We start from the raw sequence: 24,207 nt of genomic DNA, 5'->3' as shown, positions 1-24,207 counted from the left end.
GAGGAGGAGGAGGAGGAGGAGGAGACTTTCAAGGAAGACTCGCTCGAAATATTATATTCTACGAAGGTTAATGACGGACAATGACCCCCCATCCACCCCTTTCTTCCTCCTCCTCCTCCTCCTCACAGCAGCAGGATAAAAGTGTGTGTGTGTGTGTGTGTGTGTGTGTGTGTGTGTGTGTGTGTGTGTGTGTGTGTGTGTGTGTGTGTGTGTGTTATTAGTTATCAGTGTAAACAGCAATACATAAATAAGGGCAGTAAATTGAAAGTCAGGTTAGGTTAAAGAGGTGATGGAGGTGGTGGTGATGGTGGTGGTGATGCTCTAAGTAACAGTAGTGGTGGTGGTGATGGTGGTGATGCCCTAAATGGTAGTGGTGGTGGTGGTGATGGTGTTACTGTTAATGGTGGTGGTGTTATTGTTACTGTTAGAAGTGGCGGTGGTGGTGGTGGTGGTGTTAATAGTGGTGATGCATTAATTGGTGGTGGTGATGCCCTAAATGGTAGTAGTGGTGGTGGTGGTGATGGTGTTACTGTTAGTGGTGGTGGTGTTGTTACTGTCAGAAGTGGTGGTGGTATTGTTAATAGTGGTGATGCCCTAAGTGGTGGTGGTGGTGGTGGAGGTGCGGGGTTCCATGGCTGCAGGGTGGAGATCAACTTGATGGTGTAAACTAATACTTCTTCCAAGGCTGCCTACTCTTCCATCTCTATCTGCCACCACCACCACCACCTCCTCACACCACACCACACCACACCACATCACCAATTAAGAGGGAAACTTACTGAGGCCATTCCAACCCTTAACCCTTCACCACTTCAATCACAACCTAACCTAACCTAACCTTTAACCACTTACGTACATCTCTAACTAACAAAAGGAAGGCTAACAGAAATAAAAGCAAGAAAAATGGAGAATAAGTAAAGAAAATGAAGAAAGAGTTACATAGAAGAGAGAAGATGATAAAAAAAAGTGAGAGAGTAGAAAGGGAAGAGTTAAAGGATTAAATAGTTACAAATGGAAGCTAAAAGGGTGTGAATCTGCAGGAAGGAATAGGGTGAAGTGGGACTGTGAAGAAATGGAAGTGAGTGGTGAAGAGTGAGTGTGTATGGTGGATACTGAGACGTGAGGGCGAGAGATAATGGTGCGATAATGGTGATACGGGTCAAGTTTGAGCGCTGGTGAAGAAGTAGGAGCAATAATAGGTGTAAAATGTCAGATATCATAGTGAATGGATGGATGGATGGCTGCTACCTCCCTCCCTCCCTCTCTCTCTCACACACACACACACACACACACACACACACAAAACCTTGACTTTACAATTACAAATAACACAAACTCCTTTTTTCCCTTTCTCACCCTATTGTCACACACACACACACACACACACACACACACACACGGAAGTAATCTGATCAGGGGTGACACATCTAAGTGGTGGCAAGACAAACACTTCAACAAACACCCACTCACGTGTTTGTGCTTCTCTGGTCGCTATTAAGACATTTTAGTCACAGCGTACAAAGTTATGAAGATGAATCACACTGCTAGAGAGAGAGAGAGAGAGAGAGAGAGAGAGAGACCACCATACCCGCACTCCCTCCACTCAACAAACACATTTCAATCTTCAAATAAAACAGACTGCAAACCAAAGCTCGCTATCAACACTGTGTTCTATATATAGCGGGCACACACACACACACACACACACACACACACACATGTTTCAATCTACTACAGTTATTGCCCACACACACAAACATCCCCACTAAAAATAATAATAATAATAATAATAATAATAATAATAATAATAATTTGACAACAGTTTACTTAAAGTCCAAATTATTCTAAAAATAACACGGGAGTATTAAGAATAGGAAATAGGAGGAGGAGGAGGAGGAGGAGGAGGAGGAAGACCATGATGAAGTAAGGAAAATAGAAGGAAATGTGGAAGAAGTAATAAACAAAATAATGAATCAAGAAGAAGAAGAAAAGAAGCAAAAAAAAAGGACAAGAGGAAGGCCAGAAAACTTAAATCTGGCATCATGAGAGAGAGAGAGAGAGAGAGAGAGAGAGAGAGAGAGAGAGAGAGAGAGAGAGAGAGAGAGAGAATGATATTTAAAACTACCAAATCTGAACCATAACTTTAAACAGCACACACACACACACACACACCAATAAAAACACTTCCACATTACAAAATAGTAAATAAATAATTTGGACGCATTTGTTGCTAAATTCAACTTGACGATAATGATATAAAGTGAATTGCAAATAACTTCGGTCACATTACCACTTTGTTTCGTCTCCCGCTGGCATTTCATTCAGTTTCGTTATAAAGTGAAAGAGAAGAGCGATAGAACGAACACACACACACACACACACACACACACACACTTTATTTTACGATATTGATGACTGAGGACAAAAATATTACAAGTCTTTAAAACATCTTTAAATAAAATTATCTAGGAATATCTTTCTGTCTGTCTGAATGTATGTGTCTGTAGAACGAATACACACAATTTACTTTACGATTTGATGATTGAAGACGAAAATATTACGAGTGTCTTTAAAATATCTTGAGCTAAAATGATCTGGGAATGAATGTCTGTCTGTCTGTCTGTCTCTGTAGGTCAAACACACTCTTTACTTTACGATTTGATGATAGAGGAAAAAAGATGACTAGTGTCTGTTTAAAGAAAATACCTTGAGCTAAAAATGATCTGGGAATCTCTCTCTCTCTCTCTCACATAAAATTCACAAGCCGTTCAAATTTTCAACATAACACAAAATATTCTCGAATGAACGAATTAATTAAAACAATCTTAAATAAAACACAGCAAACAAGAGAACAACAATAATTTTTTTGACTTTAGAAACACACCGAACTACAAAGAACAAGAATTAATAAAAAAAAAAAAAACGCACAAATTAATATCCCAACTAGCTACTTTCTCCTAAGAGGGAAACGAGAAAACTTAGAATAATAATAATAATAATAAAACAACTACAACCTTTTCACTAACAAACTTAACCCCACACACACCAGCTACAACACCCCCAACACCACCGGAAACGAGAAAAACACCACAGGAAAACAGTAACACAAATTTTACTTAAGAATTCTTTCACACTTTAGAGAAACGTGTGAAGCAGCTGGACTTGTAGAAATTAGAGAGTCAGGAGGGAGCCAGCCAGCCAGTCCACCACCCGGTCCAGAGAGAGAGAGAGAGAGAGAGAGAGAGAGATGAAGAGAGAGAGAGAGAGAGAGAGAGAGGAAACGGATGAAAAAAACTTGAGAGAGAGAGAGAGAGAGATGAAAAAACGGATGAGAAAGAGAGAGAGAGAGAGAGAGAGAGAGAGAGAGAGAGAATAAGAAAAGTAAGAAAAGGAGATGGAAGAAAGAGAGAGAGAGAGAGCACCCAAGCCCCATGTATTAACCTATCCCAGCCCAGTAGACCCTTGAGATGAGCCCCGCCATGCACAGGTAGTCGCGGCCCTTACCTGTCTCTGTAGAGGAGGCAGATGCGCTCCTTGGGGACACGCAGCCGTTTGGACACCAGCCGCCGCAGGAATTCTATGGAGTCTGTGGAGGCGACCCTAAGTTCGAATTGGCCGCCGGTGGTCGGGGTGACGTGCACGCCCACCATTTGTAAGGTACGCCCGCACGCACATCGATTGTCCTCCCCCAGGCCACTACCACCACCGCTGTTGCTGTTGCCGCCGCCACCTCGCTCCATCACCACGCACTAATGCTATACATCCACAGACTAACAGGCTTTGGAAAGAAGACAAAGTTGGATGGCTACTCCTGAGCGGCGGCGTCCTGTCCTACCCCGGCACTGGTCCAGCCCAGACTGCCGCGCTCATGGAATGGAGGTCGCCACGGGGAGTTCAAGGTGCCAACTAGTTGAGAACATTATATTTCTCCACGTTTGCGCTTCCCACACGCCTCATTCCCACTCCCCACCCATATGATGAATGCTATAGTGTATTTATCTGTTGTTAAAAGTATCCATATAGTCTGTTAGTTAAGCGTGTGTGGAGATATAGGAGTGTTTAATAGAAGTGCTTCGCGACCGCTCATCCAAGCAAGTGAGCATGGCAAGTGAGACTCCCGCTTCTTTTTCTCACCATTTGAGGCTTTTGTATGTATAGCTTTCGTGCAATCTGGGTATGATATGCACCAGCCAGGCCTGCTTGGTGGGAGGAGAGGTGTGGGGTAGGAACACTCGGCACCTCAGCTCTATTCAGCGAGGGTACGTTCATGGGGCAGTGCACTTCCCAATACTTTTCGTCTTTTCCCAGATTGTTGCCTCCCTTCAAGATCAAGTCTACCCGGGTTTATAATTATATGCGTGTATGTGTGTATGTCTGTGTTTTGTTTATTTATAACGCAATCTTTCTTTCATCTATTCTGCAAGCTTGTCACCACCTTTCACTCATTATCTATTTATTTAGGGCGCTATCTCAAATATATTCCACAGGCATGTCATGATTTTCACTGCGGCCATTAATTATTCATTTTCAGAGCAATAATTCTCTCGTCTATCTAGTAAACTTGTCACTGCTTCATTTGAACATGTTCCTTATTTACAGCGCAATAAACTGTACGCACTCGTTATAGCTTCATTACACTAAAGAGACGATGATTTTAATAACTTGTTCTCATAATACTCTAATATTTTTCACTTCTATCCAGTAAATTTGTCTCTGCCCTGTTTTTTTTTTTTTTTTATGTTCTTTTATTTACAGCGCAATCAACTGTACGCATTCGCTAAAGCTTCATTATAACGTCTCATTCACTACAAACACGATGATTATGATTACTTGTTCCCATAGTACTCTAACATTTCTCTCTGCCCTATTTTTTTTTTTTATGTTTTTATTTACAGCGCAATCAACTGTATGCATTCATTATAGCTTCATTATAACGTCTTATCCACTAACGAGACGATGATTATGAATACTTGTTCTCATAGTAATCTAATAATTCTCTCTTCTATCCAGTAAACTTCTCTACCCTGTTTATGTGTATATATATATATATATATATATATATATATATATATATATATATATATATATATATATATATATATATATATATATATATATATATATATTTTTTTTTTTTTTTTTTACAGCGCAATAAACTGTATACATGTTATATCTTCATTATAACGCCTCATCCACTAAAGTAATCATTGTATTACTTGTTCTCATACTAACCTAATTATCTCATCTATCCAGTCTTTTATTTAGAACACAATAAACGGTACACATTTGTTATAGCTTCAACATAACGGCGCATACACTCAAGATGACTAGAATTACCTGTAATCTTAGTAATATTTCTCTCCTATACAGTAAACTTGTCACTACCCCATTTTTTTTTTCTTTTTATTGAGAACGTAATAAACTGTACAAATTTCTTAAAGCTTTTATCATAACGCCTCATTCATTAAAAAGACGATGGTTATATATAATTCTTCTCATGGCATTTTTCTTTATTGTATAGTAAACTTCTCTGCCCGAATTCCCTTTTTATTTAGAACGTAATAAACTGTACACATTTGTTAAAGTTTCATTATAACGTCTCATCCATTAAAGTTTATTCTAATTACTTGTTCTCATAGTACCCTAATATTTCTCTTTATCTAGTAAACTTGTCTCTGTCCTATTCATGTTTTACTCAACGCAATGACCTGTGGAGTACCAAGTCATGGCTTCCTTATCTTGACACACGAGGAGCAGACAATAATGAGAGCTGCTAATATCATGGTGTTTTATTCAATATTGCACGTAAGATGTTATCACAAGTGCACATTATTACCTCACACGGGTACAGGTTGATGGCTTACGGAAATTAATGGTGTGAAAAATTAAATAAGTTAACAGCATATTTTGTTTTTACTAACAGCAAGACAATACAAAAATAGAAAAGTAACCAAAAATATAATAAAGAGTACTCATAATGCAATCTTTTTTTTTTTACCTGCAAACTAATACAAAATGCACATTACCAAAAGAATGAATTAAAATATTCTTAAACGTAACTCCTTCCGTGTTTTTACCTACAAATTAACAAACTCCACCAATATCATTTTTTTCATTTTCCGACCTGTCAATCAACACAAAATACACATTGCCAAAACAGTGAATTAAAGTACTAAAAAATGTAACTACTTCTGTGTTTCTACCAGGAAATTAACAAAACCAACCAATTTTATTTTTCATTTTCCTACCTGTCAACCAATACAAAATACAGATTGCCAAAAAGAATTAATTAAAGTGCGCATAAATGTTTTGTGTTTTTACCTGCAAATTAACATACCCAATCAATATTATTTTAATTTTCCTACCTGTCAATCAATACAAAATACAGATTACTAAGAGTGAATTAAAATACTCATAAATGTAACTACTTTCGTGTCTCTACCACCAAATCAACACAAAAATAGACAAACTGCTAAAAATTCAATCAAGAGTACTCAAAATGCAACAATATCTTCACTTCTCCACAATAACACCAAAAGAACTACCAAATAATTAACTGTAGACTCTCCTGTGCTGCTTTTGTGAATGGGTAATGATAACTCAACAAATATTATGAGTAGCAAAACTAATTTTTATAGAGTAGACTATACTTCCCTCATGTGGTTCCTCCCTAAATAACTTCCCTCCATGATAAATTACATGAAGTTAGGTTAGGTTAGGTTAGGTTAGGTTGAGTTGGGTTGGGTTGGGTTGGGTTGAGATGGGTTGAGTTGCATTTGGATGGGTTAGGTAGGGTTGGTTTGGGTTGGGTTGGGTTGGATTGAGATGGGTTGGGTTGCATTTCGATGGGTTATGTTGGGTTGGGTTGGGTTGGGTTGGGTTGGATTGGATTGGATTGGATTGGATTGGATTGGATTGGATTGGATTGGATTGGGTTGGGTTGGGTTGGTTGAGGTTAGGATAAGGATAAAGCAAGGCAAGTTAGATTAGCTAAGGAATGAGCAAGTTAGGTTAGGTTAGGCAAAATAATAAGGTTATGGAAGGTTGCGTTAGGTTTTGAAGAAGTTGAGTCAGGTACGGAAAATTAAGTTCAGTTTAGGTTAGTTTATATGTCAGATTAGGTTACATAAGATTAATTTGTAGTAAGTTAGGTAAAGTTGGATAAGATTAGGTTGTTAGGTTATTTTGGTTAAGTAGGGAATCGTGCATGATTAAGTTTGCTAAGTTTGTGAAAGAACAAGTTAAGTTATGTTATGCTAGGTTGTAAGATTAAGGTTAAGTTAAATTTGGCTTGTAAGTTCAGGTGAGGAATATTATGTTAAGTTCAGTCTGGTAAGGTTTAGTTAGGTTCAACTTTTGGGGAAACATACAAGACTATTTGTTTTGAGGGGAATATTCACAGATGAACCTTTGAGGATGTACTGCATGGCGACACTACATAATATTTCAGTGTTCCATGCACGGACTGGATGATGATATGCATGGGAGTATAAATTATTGCCACTGGTACACTAATTTCAAACTCCATACAGTAACTGGGGATTTTCATATACTGCACTCAAAAACAAACTGGTAACTGGAATACAATGAACTCAAAGCACAAACTGACTGGAGGGGGGAGGGTTGTAAGGAATCCTGACTGGTAACAACTGACTATACACAAATACAACTTGAGCACAACACCAACAATGTGTCTTAACTGCAAAAAGTAACAAAACCATCTATGTATATAATGACTCTTGACTCTTTTATATCACAGGTTGCCACAGGTATCCTAGGTATCCTCTCTCTCTCTCTCTCACCAGGTATTGCAAAACTCCTCAGCTAACAAGTCTGGGCCATATTTCCAAACACTTCTGCATCTCGACTTTCCACAAGCTCTAAAGGAAGTTACTGAATTTTCAAGTGTTCTCGTGATTCTAATAGTTTACCAAGGCTTCAGCACGGTCAGTCAAAAGGAACACTTGAAAACCCAAATAATCTGTCCTTGAAAACAGTTCCATTGAGAAAAGTTTTTGAAAATACAGCCTTTATAGTTCAGCAAGTGTGTGTCTGTACTTAGGGGTTAGCAGATTGTACAGGGGCACCCCTCCACCCCTCTTAAAATACTGTGCAGGGAAGCTATGGTGAGGTATTGCTTAGCTCCTCCACCTGGCATACAGAGCTACACACATGTGGTGAGGAGGATACAGAACCTGTAGCACATCAATATACAACTACTGTAGCTGTTGAGATTTACTGTACCTTGGAAAATATATACCTATGTATGTATAGCTATTCTTTCTTTAAAAATATAAAATGTTAAAAATTCTTATTTTCATAGACTTTTCACATATTTTCATTAGTAACAATTATCTACGTATGGCAATAATTCTCTATAGCAGGCCGGTGCTGTAGGGATCAGCAGGCTTGGCTCACAGCGGAGAGGGAAGGTAGGGAGTTGAAGACAAAAATGTGACCTTGCAGTTCAGCAAAGCCATGGGGCTGGCATTCCTGCCCTCTTGTACATCTGTGTGTGTGTGTGTGTGTGTGTGTGTGTGTGTGTGTGTGTGTGTGTGTGTGTGTGTGTGTGTGTGTGTGTGTGTGTGTGTGTGTGTGTGTGTGTGTGTGTGTGTGTGTGTGTGTGCACACACGTGTGCACATGTGCATACTTGCAATAGACTAAAAATAGTCTGCCTTTCATTCTGAGGGAAAAACTGCCAAAACATGAATAAAATCAAATAAAATACAATAATTTCTTGAGATAAGATAGAACTGTAAAACTTAAAAGAACAACTGCTACAACACCTTAGTAAATATCATTACAGACCAACTTAAAACTAATATTAGCATTTTGTGTAAATTATATAGCACTGAATAACAAATGCCCACATCTTGGAATCTCATACTGGCAACACAGAGACAAACAACAAACCACAGACACGACCAGCGCAGCAACACCAGAACAACTGCATCTCAATTGCACCACAACCAGATCAGGCAGCAAATCACTTCATTACATTTCACTTTTGTCACACTTCCTCTCTGAAGTGACTTGTAATTCCTGACAATGACACCTAGTTCTGTCAGGACCAGCATGTCTCACTGGGACTGGAGGAGCAACCCAGCATGAATGATACATATAAGTACATAACCACTTTACGAGACCTTATAGAACGGACTCACAACTTTGAATAATAACACTCTGGTAAACTGTGGAGCTCCCTACCTGCTTCTGTATTTCCACCTTCCTATGACTTAACTTCTTTTAAGAGGAAGGTACCAAGACATTTGCTCCCTAATTTTGGTTAATTCTCCACTTATCTTTTAGAGAGCCAGCACTCATGTGGGGCTTTTTTGTTTTTTTGTTTTTTCATTATTTTGCTGTCCTTTTCTGGCCTTCTCTCTTATATGAAAAAATAAAAATAAATAAATAAATAAATAAATAAATAACAATACATAAATAAATAAAAAAAATCTGCTCTAAACACTGAGAGGAAAGAGAGCAGCCCATCACACATAAATCATCAATAACACAAACCACACATACACAAAACATAAATAATGCATAACTTCTCATAATAACATCAATTTTTGTCATGAATTACTATAGAAAAACCCTACACTCCAGAACAAGACAAATAATTAGATTAACCACAAGAGTGCAATTACAACAGTAGTAACATCATCATATACATTAATGTCTTCAACTGAGCAGAATCACCAAGCACACAAGTACACTTCAGTTTGGAAAAGAAAGAGGGGGGAAAAACAATTGCTGGATTAATAATGAAAAGGAAATAATACCACAACTATCACAGAGAAGGAGTTAATATCAGAGGCTTGAGTTGTGTTATAGTACTAGTTAATATATCAATTTATACGAGGCAGCCAGGAAAGACCCTTCCACCACCACCTCTTCCTTCTACAGTACTTGCCAACCTCTCAATGCCAATACAGGGGAATTATTTAAGGACATAAATCAAATATCCATCAGTCACACCAACCAAAGATCTCATACTTTCCTCATTTTCTTTCTTTACGTTCTTGCAAATCTGATTTCTACATCTGTAAATCACAACAGGGGTCAAAATAATCTTACTTTGAACTTTAACAATTTGCAAGCCACACTCAGCATGAAATATAAGTGTGCTCTACAACGGAAACCTGTAACACATCGCATGGCTTTCACCAGAGGCAGGCCAACACCCTCACCTTCCTTCACTACAACACCACACCATTATACCTCAGCTCTGTAACTCTGCATCCATCACAACTATGCCATAACAATCTCATACTGGGTTCTTATATATACTTAACCCCTTCAGTACTGGGACACATTCTTACTTTGAGTTTTGTGTACCATTAGTCCATTTTATTGACATTAGCAAGGGTGTATTTCTTTTTTTTTTTTTTTACGTAGGGAAGAGGGCCAGCCAAGGGCAAAAAAAAAAAGAAAGTTAAAAAAAGCCCCACCTAAGTGCTGGCTCTCTAAAGAAGATTAACCCGTAAGAGGTCAGCACTGATTTACCTCCGAATACTCGTCCAGGTCACCAAAAACTCCACTTTTTTTTTTTATTCCATATAACTCAAAATGGGCATAGAAAAGTAAAAATAAGAGTTAAAATTTGAATAAGAGTTAAAATTTGAAATTGTCATTTTTAAATGTCCAGCTGGAGCTTTAAATTTACCTCGCTCAGTGATGCTGCCAGGTGTACAACTTCTGAATGAGGTTTTTTTAATTGTTTTATCGATATTTTTCTCCTACGAGACATGTGTATAATGGTTATATATTCATAAATTAATCCATGTTTTATAAAATGAAAAATACAAAAAACATTTGTAAATACTGTAAATATAATGTAAAAAATAATTTGCTCAGTTTACCACAAAATATTGTTTATCATTTTTTCTTTCAGTATCTAAGTTTTTTTAGTATTGCAGCAGGGTGTGATACTCTTCAAAACAAGGCTCAATGCATAGAGCTACATCACATTCATGACAGTAATACCAAATGTTGCTCCGTTTTTTTGGGTCACGCCAAGGCAAGGCAGCAGGGAGGGGTGGGGGAGGGGGATGACTAACCCATGTCAGAATGGCAGGAAACTGTGCTGATATATGCTAGACACTTCAAAGAACATAAATATTGAAGCTAGAGGGAATTTCAAACACATGGAAACCGAGAAAGGGGTGAACATACTTGTACGTGATTGACCACAGATAGTAAGCAAAGACTCCACGTACATGTACGTGGTTGACCTCTTACAGATTAATGGCCACAGTCTTTACTATTTTAATCCCCCACATGAGTTGGTGATGCCGTAGAAAATCACCAGATAGTCACCACAATGAATATGGAAATGTGTCATTGTACTGAAGGGGTTAAGGGTTTAATATGCATCCATCACAACTAAACAATAACAATCTCATATTGGATCCAGGGTTTACTATGCATCCTTCACAATTAAGCCATAACATTCTCATACTGGGTCCTTATATTTACTTCAAGGTTTACCATGCTAAGTTAATGCCAAACTCATTCCTCCTGAGATTGATTATTTGATTGATGATTAAGGGGCTCCAATTCCTCCTAAGAATGATGCTGAGGTTCTGAATCCATACATATATCTACATTTTTTGTCCTCTCCACAAACTTCCTTAAAAATTTTGGTGATGAAAGAAAGGTCACTATCTTTTACTGTTCTTGCATTATCTTACTATCTTGTACTGTTCTGGCATTACCTCATTATCATATTTATTATTGCACTAAATGTCATTATTTTTCTTTACAGGGTTGGATAGTTTTAGAGTCTCAATGTGTCCCTTTCTCATCATGTCTTCAGAACCCTGACTGTCACTCTCTCTCTCTCTCTCTCTCTCTCTCTCTCTCTCTCTCTCTCTCTCTCTCTCTCTCTCTCTCTCTCTCTCTCTCTCTCTCTCTCTCTCTCTCTCTCCCACCAACACTTATCCAATCTGCTTATTCACTTTACAGTTTGTCTCCCTCTCAGATCTCACTCTTTGGTTTCACTCATCCACCTCTTCACAACCTCATGCTTCACTAGTTTTTGTTTTACTTTAGACCAAACCTCTTCAAGTCATAACCAAAATATCCTTCTAAACAAATATCTGATACCAATATTGAATGAATCAAAAGGGCACGTGGTCATCTCATAACCAACATGACTTTTGAGTACATCTCCATTACCAAACTCTATCATCTACATCTGTCTACCATCAGCCATTATCACAAGTCAATCAAACATATCTTAGTCCTACTTACTGCTAACCATCACCAGTCACCCACCACCCACATACTCCACTTCCTACTGTCAATCACTCCACATCCACCTCTTGTAGCTAACAGTCACTGCTTCTCCACACAGTCCATCTCTTACTGTCAAACCACATCCACCTATTACCATCCACTTACACAGTCCACCTCCTAGTGTAATACTCACATCCACACAATCCACCAACTAGTGCTACTCAACTCCACTCACTCACAACATCCATAAGTGCACTGTCTCCCTGAAGGTGTTGGCACAAAAATTCTCTTATGATTTTCCCCCATCATCACTGCCTCCCCATGCTAAATACAACTCTGCTACTGCTACTACTCAACACCACACTAAGCTCTCACTGGCAGGACACCACTGGGAATCAGAAGTCCAGCGCGTGACCCTCAACACTGGGAATTGAATCTCACTCTCATACTTACACTCACATTCACTCACTCATACACACACACACACACACACACACACATTGGGAGTATTTAAAATTAACCCAATCCTGCTCAGATTTGAACAATACATCATAAAAATCAGCTTCAAGATCAAAACATAATCTGAACAACAGCCACAATATATATAGTCAAGATCAAAACTTCAAAGAAAGGTGAGCTGCTAAATCTTAAATATGATAAAAACAGGAAGGTCCCTAATCACCATCAAGATCACAAATGATGAGACAGGTGCCACATGTGTATGAACCATTCACTGTTTGTGTCCAGCACTGTGAATGTGCAGCTTGAGTGCCAAACCCTGGGCTTTGTACATTACTTCATGTACTCATGGGCTGCCATCCAACAGCACTTTCAGATTAGATAAAAATCAAACCATCTCACTTTTAAATACTAATAAAAAATTAACAAATTACAAATACAATCAATCAAATCTTCTGTTAAAAATGTTAATTAAAACAGTATTGCATATTTTGCTACACAAAAACATAATTTTTGCATACCTTGAACTGCTTGACAAACTCCCCAATGGTTACAAGAAAGAGTTCATGCTGAAGTGGACCGAGAAGCTATTCTACACCTTTGGGACAAGGAAGGTCTTCTGCAAGGTACTCTCATAGAAACATGCCTGCTTGGACTTCCCAACAAACTTATTTTCCTCACTCTTGAAGACAATTTGGTGAATGAGGCGAGAGACTCCCTCCAGCACCTGGGTGATGTTTTCTCCTTGGCTTCCTTCCAGAAGGGAGCAAACTGTGTCCACAAACACTGAACCTTCAAGAGAAAAAAAGAGGAATATCAACAAAAGTGATCTCATGTGTAACACTTAACAACTCACCAAACACAACTACTACACCTTGCATCCACACCAACATTATCCTAGAATAAATAAAATCCAGAATGACAACAAGATTTCTAGAGGTAAAAGAGAACCAATCTTAACTCACTACAGCTGATCTGTCCTGACAAACTGACTGGACTAGATGCAGGCAAACCTCCCCCAGTGGTCCTCAGTGCCACATTCAGTGCCTCTCCATTACTACTATGAAAACCTAGCCTGAGAGGGAGGCCACCAGTAAACTGGATAAATCTAAGGCATGTGCTTGAGAGAGGAAGATGACAGATGTTCAAACAAGAAGGGAATGCTGGAGCAGGGAGATGCAACCCTTTCTGTTGCAGCTTCAGCACTGAGGCAAGTTCCCAGAGAGAGACAAGGTGCCTCAGTTATAGATGGATAGAGATCTAATTCAACAAGTACATCATACCTTCATCTTTGAGCCTGAAGGAAATGTTGGAGGGAAGAGTGGCATACGCAACAAGACGGTCCATCTGGTAGTATATCTTGGAGATGTCCAGAAAGTTTTCTGGAACACGCATGGCTACAGCAACACTTGTTTTGTTGCCTGGCAGGCCATCTTGAGAAATGTTCTGATAGTCAGAGCTGGTTCCCATTCCTGCAGCAAAAGGCATTACATTAGTCTCATTGCATGCTGCCAATCACTGCCCTCCACACCACATCCTCTGCTCCTACTACAAACCTATTTCTCCACAAGCAAATTATATAAATGTACTTAAATTACATTAAAAGTATCTCTTTGAGTCATTACCTTAAAAGTAAGCACTATCATATCTCTGTATATGATGAATTTATGTCATTTTGACAAAAGACTTGTCTTATACAAAGCAGCACTTAACACTGTACCATCCTGAAGGAACAGCATCCTTCCCAAGCAGGCACAGCGCTATGTCTCACCTGGCTTATCAGCACGGATGGGTTTATTTCCTCGACACGTTGCCATGAAGAAAATTTTGGGTTTCTTGCTAAAGCTGCTAAATAAGGAAAAGTCATCAATAAACTTCTCCCTATCATAAATCTCCTTTCCAGCAAGTATGAGGTTTGTTTCATCTCCATGAGATACAAACCAAATCACCAAAGAATCATAGTATCTATACTTGGTTTTCACCAGTTCTTTCTTGTATCTCTCAAAAGTGTCGCAATCTGGATTCCTTTCAATCTTGACAGTAAACTTGAAGCAATCTTCAAAGACACTCTGTATCTTTACAATTTCACTGTCAGCACCTTCTCTGTCTTCAGTGACACAGAACACAATACACAGGCCTGGTGGCTGGCACTCCTCAGGGTAAGTCTTCAATGTGCGAATGACCATGGACAGAATCTCATCACTTCCTGCCTCCTCCAGCAGTCCTTCAAAGATGTCCCTCAGTTTGTCCGTGTAAATACGGTTTAGCAAGTTCTGCTCCTCCATTACTCTTATTACAAAGAAAAACAAGGCTTCTTTAATACCTTCATACTCAAGCATATCTTGCTCCACTAAATCTGAGTCCACCTGCAGTCCAAGTTTGCCACCATATCTATGCATGAAGAGACAAAACAACTTGTATACATAGTCAGAAGTGAGACAATCACAGATGCGATTCATGAGAAGATTTTCTGCATATATGAAAAAGCTTCCTTCTTTCTCCTTATCTTCCAATTCCATTTTTTCCTGAACTTTCCCAATTTTGTCAATGAAGGAAGGGTCATACTCAATACCCAAGTAATGACAGGCTTCTGCTAGAATCAACAGGTCCTCGTCATGCTTCATCACACTACTGGCGGCTGCATCAGTGCCTTTTGGCAGAATGACGATCTCACGTTTGAGCAAATCTTTGGCACGACACTGCAGCAAATGGACAATTTCTCGACGCCCGTATTCTCTTGATATTAGGATTTGATGAAATGTCTCCTTAGCTTTCTGAGCAGCTCTTGAATTTTCCTGCTTGTACAGTTCGGTTGTTCCTGTTTCCTCATCTCCGTTGTCTAGCAGATAGAGCAGCTTTACCAGCTTGGCCAGCGGCACGCCATCCAGACTCAGGGCCTTCACATCATCATCTGCAAAGCAAGACACAGATGTAGAAACAAGTGATTCTTTTATCTATTATGTTTATTTTGTCTCGCTTGTTCTAAGTTTGATATAATGGAAAGGAAATGAGTAAATATAATCTTTTATAATCGCTGTATTTATTTTTCCTTTCCAGGTCTGAATTTCACATAGTGACATTACTATAAATTGAAATCATGTACAACAAATATGCTGTTCACAAGTTGGGAAAGCTGCCACAGTTACAAATCATGTACATTTCACACACCACAGCAATAGCAATGCTTCTGGGAGGCAGAAGAGGTAGGTACAAATTAATAAATACATACGTACATACATGTTGCAAAATGCTATTTTTCTATGAGACTCCGTTCCACAGAATGGGGTTATGGAACAGGGTAATGAGTCCTTCCACAAAATAATGTTTTATTTATTATTTCTATAATGCAAACAGATTGTGATAATAAGCAGAAAGGCAATGCAAAATTATAATACAATATTTAAGTTTCCAATGACTAAAATCACAAATCAAAACATTCTGAAGAGAATGAAAATTGAAGTGATCAGTGTGCATTGCTTTGCATAATGACAATGTATGGAACAGCACAAAACATATTTTAATTATGACTCACTTCAAATCAAACAGTCCCCATGAGTTCATCTTTGTTAGTAAGAACACATAGAGCTACAGCAGCATGGAAACAGGTGTTGAGAATGATGCTGGTGGAGAGATGAACATGAAGCTTGAAAAGAATGAACACTTTGTTTTAATCATCACTTCTGATACAAATCTTCAGTTTTATAAAATAGTACAAGTAAACATGAAACAAACCTGCAGGTGTGTTATAGAATGAGATGTGAACATTTCACAGTAGCTGGAAATATACAAGAATAGAAAATGTGTATGAAATAAGCAAAAAAAATGTAGTGAGAGTGGCAAGACATGACAGTGTCAGTGAAATGGTGATACCAAGACGTGAATATAGAGTTACTGTAACTTTGATTAGTGACAGCTGATGATGACAGTGACCAATGTTGTGTAGAGGGAGGTAGTGTTAGTATTGTGCTCCACCACACACTTCAATCCAAGGCACAAAGATTAAAACGGTACCACTGGGGACACCAGTTAGCACTTCCCAACTCAACACAAGAACTTGCCTTACTTCTCATCCAGGAAGAGCCTTGACTTTAAGCTGAAGAAGAACATAAAGCTTTAGATAAAAACATGTTGAGATGATTTCTGGGTATGAACAAGTACCTCCTCCCCCCCAATAACCTTGCGTGTACTTGTAAGCCAAAGGCCGAGAGAGTGGTGTGAAAGTGTCAATGTTAGAGTTGTGTACCTTGTCTTAGCTAATTTCCTTTTATTACAGAGAAGACAGCTTGGAATATGTATGTAGGCATGTATGCACATATGTAGGCATGTACTCAACTTTGTGACCAAAAGACATAATGAAGACTACCTTAAATACTTAATATGGGACATAAAAAGTGTTAACCTGCTGATCTTCATTGCAAGTATCCATACACAACAACAATGAAAAAGGCAAAAAAATAGTGTGAAAGATAAGTTCCATGAAATAACAAGTATGTGAAATATATAATCTCTTGGAACAATATGATCAAATCTAGTCCCATTCTATTCTATAATTTATCGTACACCTTATAAATAACATGGATGTGATTGTATTTCTATTGTGCATTCAGTTAATTAATCATAGTGGTGTTGCTTCTAAGATGTAGGAGAAATTACAGAAAAGAGTATATTTTTAACTAATTTCAGTGATTGGCAGTTAGTTCCTTGTCAAAGCCAGCTACTCATGCAAAATATTTCTCAGTATTGGTTTACAACACTTCCATGATGCTCAATGTGCTTGCTACACTTCCCTCACACCACCCTCACCACACTGAAGCTGAATGCCATACCTAAACAGTAAGCCTTATGGTGTAATATATTGCATCTCTTAAAGCTCCTTTTTTTTTTTACACCATTTCATTTTTGTAACTGACTACATGTATAAGTGACACATACAGGTGTGTATTAATTCTAAAGTACAATTGCACTAATTATTTTTCTTTCATATTCTATAGATTGATAAACTACAAACTGTCACGACTAAAATAAGCTGAATAGAGTTGAGTGACAGGAGAAAAGAATAAGAAGCCTGATATGCATATAAAAAGTCTGTGCATTATCAGAAAAAAAAAAAAAAAAAAATCACCTATCAATTCAGGAAAAAAAAAAAAAAAAAAAAAAAAAAAAAAAAAAAAAATAAATAAATAAATATCACAAACCTGTTTCCATCTCCTCCCTGCAGCTCTGCCACCCTTCCTTGAATTCAATGTTGTTGGGGTCGTACCTCAGAGCCTCCTGGAAGTCCCACAAGGCTTTCAGCACCCACTCTGGAACACACAGATAACTATCTTATAATCACATCTTTCTACTTCATCTAAAAATTTTCATAGTAGGTAATTTTCCTCATATCACAAATTATTTTCTTTTTATTTATACCATGTGGGCTTTTCACAGGAATTTATGGTTCAAAGGGGATACTTTTTGTGGTACCTCCTATCTCAAAGCCCACCCACTAGGAAACCGTTTCCCTGAGTGAGGAAGCCCAACCTACACTCGGACCGTGGACAGGATTCAAACCCGTGCACTTGGAGACCCCCTCGGACCCCAAAGCACACATGATTCCACTGTACCACGGTGGCCTCTACATAACATTATCTCAGACAATCATCTTATAATCACATTTTTCTGTTTGGTCTATCAATTTTCATATTAATTTTCCTCCTCTCACAAACATTATTTTATAGTATCTCAGAGAATCATCTTACAGTCACCCAGTTTCATCTATCTTAACCTCAGCAGCTCCACAGACTATAGCTATGCAGTCAAAGCACTGAAAAAAATTATCTGTTGCTTGGACAACTAAGCCACAAGAGGTCAACACTTGGGACTAAATCCATGACAGGGCACTGAAGATGAAACTGTGAGTCAAATTAAAAGGGATCAGTAAAAACCAAGAGAGTTTTTGGGGATGGAATATCACACTATTGTGAATATGAACTTGTCAGTAAACCCACAGTTGTAGATTTGAGGTATTCATTCTGGACGTTTCGAAGGCCACTGCTGAAGATGAAGGCAATGGCCTTCGAAACGTCCAGAATATATACTTCAAGTCTATAACTGTGGGTTTACTGACAAGAGGGTTTTTGTTGGTTTAACTGTTTCATCACCACCTCTGGTCCAAGACAATTATGAGTAGAGCGGTAAGCATTAAAAGATATTCATAGGAGGAAGCAATGAACTTAATAATGATCAGTACTTGCCTTCTCTCTCATGGCTTCCTCTGGGGTAAGATGCAAACAGTCTGTAATATATGGTGGCTCTGTTGTAATGGGCAGCAGCCAGGGAAGGATTCAGCTTCAGAGCCTGAGAGTAGTCCTCTATTGCATCATCAAAGTACACCTGCTTGTAGCGACACACACCTCGTTCGTTGTACAGTTGTGCTAACAATGCACTCCTGAAAACAGCAATGTACTTGTGTAAATCAGTCTGTACAAACAATTCTTTTAAATACAGTCAGCAATTCAATGTAAAACCTCTATTAGTGCACACACACACATATAAGCAGACCGGTATTATTACAGTTTCAACCAATACACCACACATTAACTATACACGTTCTTACGGTGTGATTCACTCTTCTACGAGCATTTCTGACCCCATTTTACCCTATCCAAAAATGGGGTTAGGTTAGGTTAAAACCCCACTTTCCCAGGAGGTCCCTAAGCTTGTTATACATGGGGAAAAAAAAATATATAAGATAGGGTATATTGGCTGAAACTGCACATTTACCAGCAGACCTTATAACCTATAACCTGGCTCCTTTATAAAACCCACAGCCTCAGTCCAATGCACAGCAGCACCCATGTATGCTTATTGTGCATCTTAAAGGAGTCTATAAAGATGCAACCAACCCCTGTATGCAGAATCTTTCCTTAAAACATTATCTAACAATACAGCACATGTAAAGTAGCAAATAATCTATAACGGGTATTCTGATCAAGTGTTTGTAGATCCCTGCCTAAAATACTATTACTTGTAAAAAATGCATCCACAATACAAGGCCAAATTCTAGCTGCCTGGGTGACCTGTTTTGGTGGGGTTATAATTAGCCAAGTTCTATTCCTATACTACTACTACGCTATGGAGTCACCTTGGGTGTGGACGCTGCGGTAAATCCCCGGCTCGTCACTATGCCAAATCAGCCCCAACACATATTACTTTGTGTCATTCGTCACCTATTTACTAATTATTCTTATGTTTTATTTCTCATTAAATACTTTTTTAGATTCAATAAGGGTTTGTAGTGTTATGAATGCACTGTAGTATTGTAATATAGATAATAACAATTAGTATACATACATAAATAGCACGACACGTGGCAACGCTATTTTGCAGGGTTGTCAGGTAGGTCTGGGAAGGCAGGCAGGCAGGTCAGGGGTCGGGGATTAAGGTGAGTCAGGGTCATTCATTCATCACCTGGCCACCCACCCAGCAAGATGGAAGGAAGTGTCACGAATCGTGGTGGACCAATACACAGCCGAGAGAAAGAACTTATATACAACGTATATAACTACTTACAAGAAAAGTGTTTGGGGAGTTTTCTTTACACTTTTCTACAAAATTATGCAGAGAGAGAGAGAGAGAGAGAGAGAGAGAGAGAGAGAGAGAGAGAGAGAGAGAGAGAGAGAGAGAGAGAGAGAGAGAGAGAGAGAGAGAGAGAGAGAGAGAGAGAGAGAGAGAGAGAGAGAGAGGGGTGGGTGGTGGTGGGGTGGTGTAGGCTTAAAAGGGTCAGGCGATCTCTAATCCTTTTTAATTGCCCTAGTACTGGGAGAGATTTGGTAACGCTGTAGCCGGGAAGTCCCCTTTTCCGGCCCCACCCAAAGTGACTCCATAGTGTGGTTTGAGTGTAGCTGTTTATCTTCTGTACATATGGCACCCAACTCAACCCTTTCTCCAGAAATTATAACTCATGAGGTAGCTACATCGAAAATGAGGTGGCGTGCTAGCAAGTTGTGGGCTTCCTTTATCTACCTAAAATGAATCTCTCTTGAGTAATCTAGTCTTGAACAGGGTAGCCAGGTGAGTAAACCAAGTGATTCCATGCCTAACATTGCCAGAGAAGCCAGCATAGAACCACATCTCACAGAAACATCAAAATAAACGTGAAAGTCCACAAATAAACTTGATCTTGATTCTACAGGTGGCCCAGGATTTCTCCTGAGCCAGGCCTTAGTATTGGCAGCTCCAGTAGCGGATAAAAAGAAAAAAAAGGTGGCAAAAACCTAAACCAGACACCATCCTTCATACTACTAATCCCTGCATCTGGCACTCCACATTCTCTCCAGGAACTCTTGACAGCTTCTATCATCCTTTCACTCGTGTCTCCACACAGTCCCAGCAGCAACACCATCCATTCCCTTCCTGTCTTCTCCACCCTGGCATCCCCCAATTCACTCCGCATCACTTGCATCATCTCATTTTTGTCTCTGGCATACTTCACACACTCCAGCATCACATGCTCCACCGTCTCGTCCTCTTCCGGGTCACACATCTGGCACACTTTGCTGCAGGACTCTGACCATCTGTAACTCCTTGCATTCACATTCATGCACTGTGCCCTAGCTCAGAAAAGAAGGTCACCCCCCGGCTGCCATCACACCACTTTTCATACAGTGGGGCCTCGTTCTCCCTATACCATTTCAGAGTACTCTTTTGTTCCAAACTCTTCCAAACTTCTCGCAGCACATCATACTTGCTGGTTCTCATCTTTGCTGCACTTCCAAGTCGACCCACCCACCCACCAAACTCATCTTTTCATTCTTTGCTTTCACACAGCCATATGGAATCATTCACATCCCAGGATACTTGTGTTCATTAGCCTGTTGCACCTCATTTTCTCCCAGTCTCCAAACCAAGTTTATTTTGTCATCTGACCTATTCACAACCATCACCTTGCTCTTCTCACTGCTGAATCTCACCCCAAAGTCTCTTCCATAGCCATCTACAACATCCAGGAGACTTTGGAGCTCCTCTGCTGATTCACTCATGACTACCACATCATCTGCATACAAGAGCACACATACCCTATCATTCCCCACCTTTACTCCTGCACTCATACTTCTCATTCTGGCAGCCAATTCCTCTGTATATATATAAACTGAAGAGGGTTGGTGACAAAATACAACCCTGCCTGACTCCTCTCTCACTCTTTACCCAGTCTGTATCTAGCCCTCGTGTCCACACACATACTTTGCACTATGCTAACTATCTTTGAATTCAGTCCTGCTTGATGTGTGTTCTGTGGGTGAAAGTCCATAGCCAGGGCTTAGGTATAGAATCACTGATGCTTCCTGCCTAACATTACCATAGAAACTCATCTACGAATATATCACAGAAAAAAGAGCACTTATCCGCAATACAAGACCAAATGTAAGCTAGATGTGTGTTCTGGAGATGAGAATATATGCCAGGCTCGGGGTATGGATGCCCTGTCTACAATTACCATAGAAAACACGAAAACAGACCATAACAAACGTAAAATAAAGGTGAAGTCTACAAAACAGCACCAAATGACTACTTACTGTGTGTCCTGGAGCGCTGTAAGTGTAATGAGAGCCTGCGAGTAGAGTCTGTCCGCCTGCCTGAACCTTCCCTCACAGCAGCATGCCCGCGCCTCGCTCAGGATGCCCTCCACACACGCCATGGTCTATCTACAGCCACACAAGGCAAAGCACACAAATTGACGTCACCTGGCTCCACGGCAGTAGTTTCCGGTTCTCATTTTCCCACGCATACGTTTACTGGGTTATTTCACTGTTGCCTCATCATGTCCACAACATGCTAAGCCTAACAATACGGGGTCAGTACGGGACGAGAAGGTGAAGATTTCGGCTTTACCTTCATGTCGGCTCACTCTCTCTTTCATTACAACTTCATATATATCCAGTAAGACCGATGTACTTCTTAAAACACTTAAAACTTATCCAAAATACACTTAAAACATCATACAACATCTCAAAATACCAACAAACATGTCGAAAACTCAGTACAAACACTTAGTATGCTCCCCCCTCCCCCAGCACCACAAAACACATCCAAGACACCTCACACATTCTCAAACCATTTCAAACGCTTAAGATTATCCCGAAACACACTGAAAATCTCATAATACACGTCAATATGCCGGAAACTCTCAAAACATCCAAATTTTCAAACACACACTCACAACACATTCAATATAAGAAAAATATAACGAAAACCATCTAAAATACACTGAAAACACCCAAGGCGCATCCAAAACACACTTATAAGACATCAAACATACTCAAAACACCATGCAATACCACCAAACACACTTAAAACACCGCAAATATACCCAATAAACACCAAAAAGCATCATAAAGAACGGCAAGATTACAGGAAAAACTTTACTAAATATTTTGGCTTGACTATTCATTTTCTCTTTTCTTTTTCGTCTTCCTCTTTCGTTTTCCCTTTCTTCTTCCTTCTGTTGCTTCCACCTAATCAACAGATCATAAAAATACACAAACACTTAGAAAACAGTAGATAATAAGTAAAATGGTGAAAATAATGACGGGCAGGGTATGAGGGAGCCCAGAGCTATGATGAGTCACCACCTTGGCTGTGACGTCATCAGCTAGAGCGGGAACAAGTAAATAATATGAAAATTGACCTAAAAAAACGAAGTCACGGCCGAATGTTTGATGTTTTATGAATAACTGGATAGAATATAAAACAAAGATGAGAAATGGAAAGACAGAATTGAGAGAAGAGGAGGTATAAGGACACAGGAACACTGGCAGGTAGACTGAAGGAAGAGAGACTGCATGGACACACACACACACACACACACACACACACACACACACACACAGGTAGTTTATTAGTCACAAATTATATAGACAAAAATAAATGGTCCTCAAATTTACGTTTCTAGAGTTAATGCTTACAAAACTAGGCTTGCCCTTTTTATATAAGCACGCAACCATAGGTAAAGGGAAAATACTGAAGTAATCTTAAAATATAAATAAATGTCATTAAAACCAGGTCATCCATCACACACACACACACACACACACACGTCAATTAAGCCGGTAGCAGTCACCACACCACACCACACCGCTACCACCATCACAACACACACCATACCACATCACCACCACTACACCACACTACCACCACCGCCTCATCACAAAACCACACCACACCACACTACACCACCATCATCACACACAACACCATCACCACTGCCAACACCGTCACGTCACATACACCATATCACACCACCACTACCATCACACATCACACCACCACCACACCACCCTATCACCACGCCTATCATCACCCCACCATCACCACCACCACCAGCCCTAGCACGTACCTTCACCAGTCTCCCTCTCCACTAAACGCCACCCAAGTCTCCTGCCCCGCCCAGCCCAGTTCCGCCCCGCCCCGCTCGACCCCGCCGCCTCCCGCTATTACGGAAACTATTCTTTAAACGTATTTAG

At 39.5% G+C, this 24,207-nt stretch overlaps 2 protein-coding genes across 3 annotated transcripts in view; both read right to left on the bottom strand.

Moving 5' to 3' along the window:
- Nucleotides 1-3,877, bottom strand: part of LOC123508563 (midnolin-A-like) — a 175,268-nt gene extending 171,391 nt beyond the window's left edge. Inside the window, exon 1 of the mRNA XM_045262326.1 lies at nt 3,505-3,877. Within this exon, the coding sequence (XP_045118261.1) occupies nt 3,505-3,740 (236 nt within the window). The 5' untranslated portion in view covers nt 3,741-3,877. The remainder of the gene's footprint in view (nt 1-3,504) is intronic.
- A 1,897-nt stretch (nt 3,878-5,774) lies between these two features.
- Nucleotides 5,775-22,776, bottom strand: LOC123508576. Of its 2 annotated transcripts, XM_045262341.1 has the most exons (7): nt 22,261-22,397; nt 20,039-20,155; nt 18,940-19,133; nt 17,899-18,006; nt 14,475-15,614; nt 13,987-14,175; nt 5,775-13,495 (listed from the first exon to the last, which is right to left on the bottom strand). In XM_045262341.1, coding segments are annotated over exons 2-7 (1,833 nt in total). In that variant the 5' UTR covers nt 20,041-20,155; nt 22,261-22,397; the 3' UTR covers nt 5,775-13,295. The 2 variants fall into 2 exon arrangements, with proteins under 2 accessions (XP_045118276.1, XP_045118275.1); XM_045262340.1 differs by lacking the exon at nt 20,039-20,155 and having other exon boundaries at nt 22,261-22,776.
- Nucleotides 22,777-24,207: the final 1,431 nt, after the last annotated feature.

Source organism: Portunus trituberculatus, chromosome 25, assembly GCF_017591435.1.
Source record: "Portunus trituberculatus isolate SZX2019 chromosome 25, ASM1759143v1, whole genome shotgun sequence".
Lineage (NCBI taxonomy): Eukaryota > Metazoa > Arthropoda > Malacostraca > Decapoda > Portunidae > Portunus > Portunus trituberculatus.
The sequence above is the reverse complement of the archived record's forward strand: the minus strand, read 5'-3'. Positions and strand labels throughout refer to the sequence as shown.